This window comes from Sinocyclocheilus rhinocerous, unplaced genomic scaffold (assembly GCF_001515625.1).
Source record: "Sinocyclocheilus rhinocerous isolate Xijiao unplaced genomic scaffold, SAMN03320098_v1.1 scaffold993, whole genome shotgun sequence".
NCBI classification, from domain to species: Eukaryota; Metazoa; Chordata; class Actinopteri; order Cypriniformes; family Cyprinidae; genus Sinocyclocheilus; species Sinocyclocheilus rhinocerous.
In genome coordinates, this window is record NW_015639771.1 from 733,245 (window position 1) to 743,935 (window position 10,691).

General features: G+C 36.0%; 1 protein-coding gene across 1 annotated transcript in view; it reads left to right on the forward strand.

Moving 5' to 3' along the window:
• The first annotated feature begins 364 nt into the window (after positions 1 to 364).
• The window catches only part of LOC107751735 (uncharacterized aarF domain-containing protein kinase 1-like), a 136,032-nt gene continuing 125,705 nt past the window's right edge, over positions 365 to 10,691 (forward strand). Inside the window, exons 1-3 of the mRNA XM_016567488.1 lie at positions 365 to 429; positions 1,093 to 1,232; positions 1,983 to 2,066. Coding sequence (XP_016422974.1) covers positions 1,101 to 1,232; positions 1,983 to 2,066 — 216 coding nt within the window. The 5' untranslated portion in view covers positions 365 to 429; positions 1,093 to 1,100. The remainder of the gene's footprint in view (positions 430 to 1,092; positions 1,233 to 1,982; positions 2,067 to 10,691) is intronic.

The following is a 10,691-nucleotide window of genomic DNA, read 5'->3' on the forward strand; positions in this document are numbered from 1 at the left end:
TTTTTTTTTTTTTTTGCTGTTAACATCTGCTCAGTCATATTATTTAATTGAAAAAAAAAAAATTTTGGTCATTAATTTTTGAACTTACATCCACTTACCATAATGTAATGTTGTGGTACTTATCTGAAAATGTTAAAATTAAGTTTCAACCATGAGAATGTATTAGTGTAAGAAAATAAATCACAGCTCTGTTAGTTTCTTACATGGAAGACGTGCTTGAAAATAGATTAATAGCTTAAAATATTTAATATTTAAGGTTAATTTAATTTTTAAATGGCATGTATGGGTATTTTTCACTAATGACTGAATAGAATTGTTAACTACAATGACCATGATGCATTGCGCGCCACGCACGTTGCTTTGTCAACAGATACGCTAGAGTTTAAAGGTCACAGAGCGACACCGGTTAGCCGACGACAGTCAATGAAGGTAAATCACTCAGCTGTTCTGTGATTCTCTGAAAATCCATCATTAGTCACAGTTATTAACTCAGACATCATGCAATAAAACGGTGGCGGTTATTTTGTTATATTCTCTCTGTGTGTTACGCAAGCGCTTGTGTAACAAACAGTATTTGTGATGAGCTGACCGTGTCTTTCACTACACCCCCGACTGATGTTATGAATGAAACCGGTTCACTCGTGCTTCGATTTCCTTTGTTTAAACTGTGTAGTGGTGGTGTTTCATTTAACTCATTCATAAATTTGATAAATATCTAAATATTGCTTAGTTTTCATAACCATCTCACATGGTCAAAACCAATGACGCCACAGCCTTGGTACCACGCCCCCAATACTTTAACGGCAGCAAATTAATTTAATCAAAGTAATAAACACGTTATTGGTGATTACTATGTATTGTTTACTATTATTTTTGAAAATATATTAGTATATCATTAATGGTTTATTTGTGGTTTACATACTGTGTGTGGGAAGGCATATGGCATGAGTCATTATGATCAATTAAATAATCAGTTATTAAAGTATAACATTGATTTGAGTGTGTTTTTTTAATTAAGCTGATGTTTTGAGTATATTTACTACAGGGGCAGCTGCTCAGTGATGATGTTGATGGATGTCTGTCTTTTTGCAGTTCCTCACATGGCTGTTCGACTACTGAAGGTATCATCTGTCGCCACTGCAGTGTTCGCGTCGTCAGGATTTTACTTGTACAGCAAAAATGCGGACTTCAATGATCTCAGCATCATCAGATTTGGGAGGGCAGCTGCGACAGTAAATATGATTTTTTTTTCATTTAATGCTTTGAATCTATTAAACATTTAATCCCTTTGAAAACTTTTAAATAATAATTATTACTTTTATATTAAATAATTTATTAAATATTAAATTTATATTAAATACTTTTAAATAATCATGTGTTTGAATCACAGCAAGTAAATTACTTTAAAAATATCTAAAGTAAAATGCAAATACAGCATATTTTAAATGTATTGTCCTGTCCAGTGTTCAGATTTTTATTCAGTTTTTTTCTTTTTCTCTGAAATGTACCATGGTAAAACCATTGTATCTGTTGCAGTACTCTGGAGTACCATGCTAGTTCCATAGTAAATAAACAATGTAATAATTTAGTTCCATAGTACTAAAATCATATTAAGATATGATTTTACCATCTGACACATCGATGTCACGTGGTACACAAGATCACTTTTATTTAAGAGTATTTTACATTTTTTGATTTTCACAGTATGTTAGTGTTTTTGAGTGATAACTTGAATTGGTGAATCAGAGTTATGATGAATTGACTTACAGAAATGAACAGTTTGATTTTTAAATAAATACTACTTTTATATAAATAAAATACTTTTAAAAACTATTGCGTTTGAGTCGCAGTGAGTGAAGTGAATTACTTTAAAAAAACATTTTAAAAAATGCAAATACAGTGTATTTTAAATGTCTTGTTCTGTGTCCAGTGTGCAGATTTTTATTCACAGTTTTCTTTGTCTCTGAAATGAATGTTTTCAGACGGCTGTCATCAGTTATGACTACCTCACCACTCTCAGAGATGTACAGTATGGGACAGAGGAGTACTGGGCTGTGAAATCAAAGGTAAAACTTTTTGTCTTGATGGTGATAGGCTATATCTAGTAATATCTGCTGTGTGGACATTTTTCTTTATTTCGTTTTTTTGGGCTTTTGCCCACTTATTTTATAGGAAAGTGGAGTGTAGCCAGAAAAGTAGGGGTCCCTGGGCTCTGACATGGACATTTTTCTTGAAAATCCTCATTTCAAGAAAGGAATATTGTGGTCCTGTAAAATAATTTTCGTAGAGATGAAAGAGTACTTTTGCCATAGAGTGCACTTAATATGTGCTGCTTCTATGATTTGCTTGGTTTGCTACCAAGAGATCCAGAAAAGGCCTGAACAATCATAACTTGCATTGTTTCAGGAACCACTATATGTATGGGTATATAATGATATAAGCAGTGTGCATTTCAGGAATATTTATTGTAATATTCCACTCACCCATAAGCATTTTTTATTGCAGGCTTCATGATTTTTAGTCATAACCTTACATTGATTTTTACTCCAATATATTGTGTGTGTTCATGCAATCTTAAATTACATGTAGTTTTAATAAGCAATCATATTTTATTAAATGTCATCCAAGCCAGCACATTACTCAATCTAATATGATGGCATGTCAGTCAATAATCAACATGCAGTCTCATTGATCGTGCATTGATCGTGCTTTCAAAACACCATTAAATTAAAAATATCTTAAAACACCCTTAACAATCTGCCTTGCTGTTTGTAGGATCATAGCTGCAAATGCCAGGCAATAATTCAATAATAGGGGCCATTTCCACCCCTGTGTCTGATGGCCATTTGAACAGCTCCGTCAGGTACAGTTAAACAGCTGGAGCAGGGAAAGGTTGCAGTTTCTTACCTGTGTTTGTGAGTCTGAGCGCTGATGGCAGCCGCTGGAGGGAAGCGCTGAACCCTGAAGAGCAGGGTCCGAGCCAGATGCACTCTCTGCCAGGCCTGAGTGCGGAGGATAGGGTGCCGTTCTCTTTCCCCCTCGGGGCCCGCAGTCAAGCCTGGCTACACACGCTGATTAGAATTAATGCAGGCCCTTGATTTAATATAGAGGAGAGATTTGGCTTCTAATTATTCTCTCACTAGGCGATTCAGTTCACTGGTCTTAGGTAGTTTCGGATCATTCTTGCTTAGATTTTTCCCAGTTACTGTTTTTCTGAATTCTGGACAGTTGTACAAATTAACAGGTTTAAAAGTCTTTTAAATAATGAACACCTAAACATCTTTGGGATGGGTGGGTGGATGTTAATCTACTGTGATATTACCATGTTTTTTTTTGGACATGATACTATGGTAATACCATGTTGTTCTGCACATTTACCATAGCACAATATTTTTGGACATATGCCATAGTAAAAGCACTGTATATTTTGCATTATCTTTGAGTACCATGACAAAACCATAGTCATTGAATATTGTAATCATTTAGTACCATAGTATTTATTTCAGTTAATTAATCTGACACATCACTGTAACGTGGCACACAATATCACTTTTGTGTATGCATTTTAATAACTGGAGATGTTTAGTTTTTTTGAGTGATATTGTTGAATCAGAATTGATTCAAACAAACAGTTTGAACTGATTTGAAATTATTAAAACTTTTTTTGGGCGTTTTTTCCCACTTTTTAATAAATTATACCAGACGGATAACTTGTTATCTGTATTAATAAATACAAGCTACATTTTAATGCATAACCTAATAATCATGTTGCAGGTAATTGAATCATCAGTGTTTAGTGGATCAAGGTCCTGGCAAGTGTCCGAATTCATGTTCGTAATATACTAATTCAAATTATTGGGAACTAGAGAGTGGAATGAGACGTACAGTACTTGTAGTCTGGTATCACCACATTTGCACATTTTCATGTTTCATCTCTAAAATTTGTGAGGGAGGAGGGTTTTTGGGAGGCAGTGGATGTTTTGCAGAAGGACGAGCATGTCTCATTGCTCCATGAGAACAGTGCAAGGGATCATGGGGGAGCTCCCAGGTGTTGCGGCTCTGTAATGGCCACAGCGTGTGACTCATGTAATGAGGGGCGTTCCACGCAGTTAACCATGCCTCTGCTCTCTGCAGACCAGACCACCTGCTCTTTGTGCCTACCAAGTGCTTTCCATCTCAGCCATTAAATCACAACTCACTTTTTTGTGACGTAATGATTGCTGAGATTTTTCTTTTTTTCTTTTTTGAGTTTTTCTTTTTGCACTTTATAATAACCATGTTAACATGAATGTTAGTTAAAAATTTTTTTAAAGAAATGAATACTTTTATTCAGCAAGAATACATTAAATTTATCAACTTTTAAACAGATAATGATAAGAAATGTTTTATCTGATTAAAATTATCTGTTCAAAACATATAATGATAAGAAATGTTTCTTTAGCATCAATTCAGCATATTAGAAGGATCATGTGACACTAAAGATGTGTGTATTGGCTGTTGAAAAAGGGATAGTTCACCCAAAAATGAAAATGTGATGTTTATCTGCTTACCCCCAGGGCATCCAAGATGTAGGTGACTTTGTTTCTTCAGTAGAACACAAACGAAGATTTTTAACTCAAACCGTTGCAGTCTGTCAGTCATATAATGTAAGTGGATGGGAATCATGGTTTTGAGAGTCCAAATTTTCATTTTTGGGTGAACTATCCCTTTAAGAGACGTCTTTAAAAAATCCTACAGACCCCAAACCTTTGAATTGAAGTGTATTTTAAAGTGAAACAGCATATAAGTAGTGTTATATTGAGGATGTTACTTTTGTTGTTACAAAGATTTTGTCCATTTGAGTAGAATTGAGTAGATTGTGAAAAATTGTTTTAATTGATGGGTTGAAAAATAGGGCTTGGTGACATCAGCTGAGGTTGTTACATTTTGATCAAGATTGATTCTATGCCACGTTGAACAGCTCATTAAACAGAATAGATCATTTAACCCGTTCAGTTGAACAGATCATTAAAGTACATTCAAATATGATCAGTTTTGTTTAGAATTGTTATATTAGGGCCAACAATTGATTTTAATGTCTTTGAAGATAATTAAAAAAAAAATTATTGTGACAAATGAGTAAAGTATTGAATAGATGAAAAGTGGCTTAAAAATTGAATATTTAGTTTGATTTATTTCCATATCATTCAGCGTAAGTCTATATGCTGACAGTCTACAGCAATCAGTTTGGTCTTTTAAAAATGCGCTTTAACGGATGTTGTGACCATTGAGTCCATGAGCTATTGTCTTCTGCACTAAATATCCCAATTCTCGAAACACAGTTCGGCTTGATATCCAGTCTAAGACCTATAGATCTGACAGTCTCCTGCTTCTTTCATCATATAATATTTGCTGTTGGATATTGCATGATAAATTTGCATGCATTTCCCCCTGTTTCTTCCACTGTGCTGACACATAATTAGCAGTCAAAGGTGGCAAAATTGACTACTTGGAAAGCATTCCTGGGGAGCGAGAAATCACTGGGTCCACAGTTGGTGTTTCCTAAATAGATGCTTTTGGCCCTTGTAACCCACAGCTGATGTCTCCTGATAATGTATTCTATGAATAGTAAGCAAAAACACTTTTCTCTGCAATGTCAGTGTGGCTCCATTGAAAGGAGCCCAGAAGTGAGAGCCAGATGAGAGAGTTTACATCTGTTACCTGCTTTTGGGAAGACCACCGGAGAACATTGGTGTCACCCAAACTCCAGCCTGCAATGCCTTACCTGATTTGTTTCACCTTTTAATTCATTTTTTTAGTTGCAGATGCTATTGACATTTTCTTCCTTTTTGAAGTAGAGGAACCATTTATAGAGTTGGTACTTGTACGTGGTTCATTAAAATTTAATTTCAAACTAATTAAAATGGCATTTGATAATTTGTTTCAGCTGACAAATGTTTTTAATGATGGACATAAATTCACGCAATAAATTCTGAGTACAAATCCATGCTGACAAGCAGAGGGAAATTTCTTTGCATCATTTCATAATTTTATTGGTCTCAGACAATGCCGATTGCATACAATTTCTTAATTTAAGTATTTAATTAAACATATAATATTATTTATAGTGAATATTTATAATTTATTATAATTCTAATTATTATATTTATTAAGTAAAGTAACAGATTAACTCAATTATGAATTAAATTGATAAATGAGTGGTTCTGAACTAGTGTGTCGTGACCCATTTTGCGATAAAACTATACTGAAAGCAAATAATAAAAAAAATAAATGCAGTTAAACATATAATCTTGCATAATAGCTAAATATATAGACATGGACTTTTAATGTTTAATTTTTAATTTTGAGTTGATTTGTTGTTTACTTATGATTTAATTTATTATTGTTATTATTATTATTTATGTACACTTTGCAGTTGGAGTTTAAAATGACTGCCAGCAGCAGTTATACTACCTAAACCACAAAACTGAATGTGAATCTGGAAACTAGAGCCACCTCCCTCCCCTCCTAGTCTCTCAAAAACTATCATGTAGAAACTGCAGGATATCACAGCGAGACAAGCTGCTCTCTGGCCTGCTTTGATTACGGCACATGGACGCCCGCAGTTTTAGACGACAACACCGGTGGCACACAGAGCTGTAGTGATGCTGAATAATGCATGCACTCAAAGTTGGAGGGCAGGTGTACCAGGCGCTGCCGCTGTCAGGCGGGCATCGGAGCACAAACGGATGTAATCTGTTTTCCCTTGTGCTTAGAGGCTATGCTGTAAAATGCACTTTTTCTACCCACTGCTCAGAAAATAGTTTAGAATAGTCTACTCTGATCTCCTACCCTGTGTGGGCTTTTTTGAGGAGAGGATATGTGTCCTATCGTGGCTGACCGATCACCCTCTGAACAGTCTGAGGAGATGATGTGAATCATTGTGTCAATATCACAGATTTAGTGTTGAAATGAGTCAGAATCCACTTTGTAAATGAGTGGTTCTGAACTGGTGTGTCATGACCCATTTTGGGATAAAACTATACTGAAAGCAAATAATAAAATGTAAAAAATGCAGTTAAACATATAATCTCGCATCATAGCTAAATATATAGACATGCACTTTTAATGTTTCATTTTTAATTTTGAGTTGATTTGTTGTTTACTTATGATAGGATGATATGAACCAGAAAGCTACAGAACAAAAAGCTGCAAAGTTGTATTGTTGAATTTTGCTTTGCACATTTGCATTGCTTTTGCTTTTCTTTCTGTATATTTTTAAAATGCATTTTGGGTCAATCAGTTAAATTGTTGAATCAGATTATTTCTCCTATAAACATTGTGTTGAGACTGAGCATGTGCATACAGTGTTGACATACTTATGATTTTAATTATATATTAGGGATGCACGATATTGGATTTTTGCCGATATCCGGTTTGCAGATATTTTTCAACTCATTTTGGCCGATAGCAGATGCAGATACCGATATATTTCCATTTGTTTGGAAACAACACCAAATCCCCTGTGCAGAGATTATAAGCAAATTATTCTTAATTTTGGTTAGTTTTTTTACTTGTTAGAATTAAATAAACAACAATGAAGTTATGTTATAACGACAGAACATTGAAAGCTTTGGAAATGACTATAATTCAATCACTGCATTTTTTCCCCCCAGACAGATGCAGTGGTACTCAATTCCGATAACGTTCCGATAATATCGTGCATCCCTATAATATATAAATTAGTGCTGTCAAAAGATTAATCGTGATTAATCGCATCCAAAATAAAAGTTTTTGTTCACATAATATATGTGTGCGTACTGTGCATATTTATCATGTATATATAAATACAAACATATGCATGTATATATTTAAGAAAAATATGTAATTTTTATATATTTATATATAAATGATATGAATATAAATATATAAGTAAATACATGTAAATATTTTCAAAATATATACTGTATGTGTGTGTCTTTATATATACATAATAAATATACACAGTACACACACATATATTTAGTAAACAAAAACTTTTATTTTGGATGCGATTAATCGTTTGACAGCACTAATATAAATATATTTTTCTTCCCTTTTAGATGTTTTCTGAGGGCCCATAATGGGCCCCTGCCCCCTGGTTGTGGTATTATGGCCTGGTTTATATCATTGCCAGTTGTTAAATCTAGATTTTTTTTAGTGGTCTGTTTGGCAAAAGGCAGATCACTATCCTTAAACCTGCTGTAAAGGTATCCAAGGCTGTTTTCAGTCGACTGTGCGATTTTTCACTTATTTAAGGATGACTGAACATCATCCTCCATTCCCCAGAGAGTTTGTCTGAACGATATGAAGTCACTGTTTGTTTATATGTTAATTTTCTGTTGTTGTTGGTATTTTGTTTGTGTATGTGCGTCTTTGTATTTTTCACTTGTTTGTTTGTTTATGTGTGTATAAGTGTGATAGTTTGCAGAGGTCTCAAAATCCTTGACCAGCCCTCACGGAGCATTTGCACAGCAGATTAGACTTCAGCGAGGGCTTATTCCACACGACTTCTCCCAGAGTAGCCGGAACGCCCTCCTCATGACCCTCCTGCTGAAGCGGAGCGCTACCGGGGTCTGAGAGACTGATTACAGGGTTAGAGCAGCTATAGCTCACAGAAACAGAAAGGACATTGGTGGAGATTTTCTGTCATTGTCATCATGTTATCTTTGCTAAAGACTACATTGATAAGGTTACTGCAACAGTTAGTTCTCAAACCTGATCTCCAGCTGGCCCCAGGGGTCCAGTTACTCACAAAAAGTGGGATGTTGGGGGTGTGCTTTGGGTCGGACTCATCTATCCTTGAACGTTCAAAAAACCTCAGAAGTGGCACCCCATTGATGTAGCTGCGCTGTAGCCGAGACTTCCTGATTCTGGTGAGCTGCAAGAAAGAGGATTGACAGTAATCTTATTGTAGGAAAAATGGAATTTGGATTGAGTTTGGCTTGGCTCATTCTTTTAAGGGAAAACACTCACATGCTGATTTGAGAAAGCAGTCTTTTCCCACTTCCCTTCTTTTCACTTTCACTCTAGAACCGTTCCCTTCCTCCTTGTCTAAATGATTAATCTGTTCCTCGCACAGGTTGTTGTTCCAAGTAAGTCAGCTTCTTGACTTGTAGTATTGGAGAGAAAAACAAGCCTGCAGTGTTTGTTGGCAGAGACCTTAACAAAATCAGAAACAGCCACTCTAACAGAATGTGGCCGAGGTGCTATAATAATGTTTTTCTTCTCCTGAAGGAGTGAACGGTTTCTGGCGAGTCCATAAATGTGATTCTTTGCGCTTCAGTGTAACCAAACAGTTTTATGCAACGTGTGTGTTTGTGTTATTGACAAGGCCACCTGTTACGCCATGTTCTAACCCACAAGTCTCTCTGCTCTGCCACCAACCTGGACTGCCATGTTAATTGCGATGATGTAATAGATCACAGGCGTGTAGGAAAGCACCTATCATACGGGGGCCGGTAATGAAATGCTGGCCGTATCACTGGATGATTAATGTGCAGGTGCTCGCTGAAGGTCATCTCAGATTTTCGCCTTCGGATTATCATTAGCTCAGGCGTGCTCTTAGACGTCTAATTCATCATCGTTTTTTAGGTTGCACCGATACTGTATTTTCATCACAGCCAGGAAGATGAGCTGCTGCAGACATGCAAATGAGCCAGGGTTTGAAGTTAGCATAAAATTGATTTTGTAAACACTGATGGTCTTGATTTTCTCTTTGATTTAGCTTGAAATTGTGACGTGCACTTCCATCGACTTGGTTAGTTGTCATTAAAGCTCACTTGAGGATGGGAAGACCCGTTTCCGTGCTTGATGCATTAAAGTAATGAATCGGTGGCATCTTCCATTTGTCGCAAACATCTGCATCAGAGGACGGTAGTAACAAAGGTTTTTGGGCAGTTCATTATAAACAGTTTTAGAAAGTATCTTGCAAAGTGCAACAGGTGCCATTCATCATCTCCAGATCTGAACTAATGAAATAACTTCTGGGAAATAGAGAGAAAATGAAGGATGCAGAAGTGGATTGCACACATGGAGGAACAATGCTGTGCTCATCAGTTCATAGGTTTGCTGCAGCCGGGAAAGCTGAACATATGGATGAGCCATATATTCAATTCCCTAGCTCTGAGTGAAAACCCCAAGTTGTTGTCGCCTTTTTAGGAACTTCATTTCTGCCCTTATGAAAGTTAGAAGGACTAGTAAGTTTGGAAACTGCTGACTGGAATAAATGTACTGTAGATTAAATTGTTAACACTATATTATCAGCTTGCCTGTGCTTGCTTTAACCTTGAAAATGTAAGATGCTGAAGAAATATATTGTGGAGCCGTAGCCTAGAAGTTCAACTTCTCCATGGTTTTTTAGCATTGGTGCCTATGCAAAAGATTAGGGCCCTATCATACACCTTAGGGGTGCAACGGTTCTCGGTAAAAAATCAAACCGTACCGTTCTCCACACACGGTTCGGCATACACTAGGACCGCGGTTTAACTTAAATCTGACAATGCATCTGTAATATGGTTTGTTAGAGTTCGGCTAATGCATGTTTCTGTTGATGAATACAAATTCTGGCTTCCCAATACATTACAACAAGAGCTATGAGAGAGAAAAAACAATATGTGGACAAACCAGTCACTCTTTGTTCAATGCGAGTGCTGTATGTTGGAATAACTGTC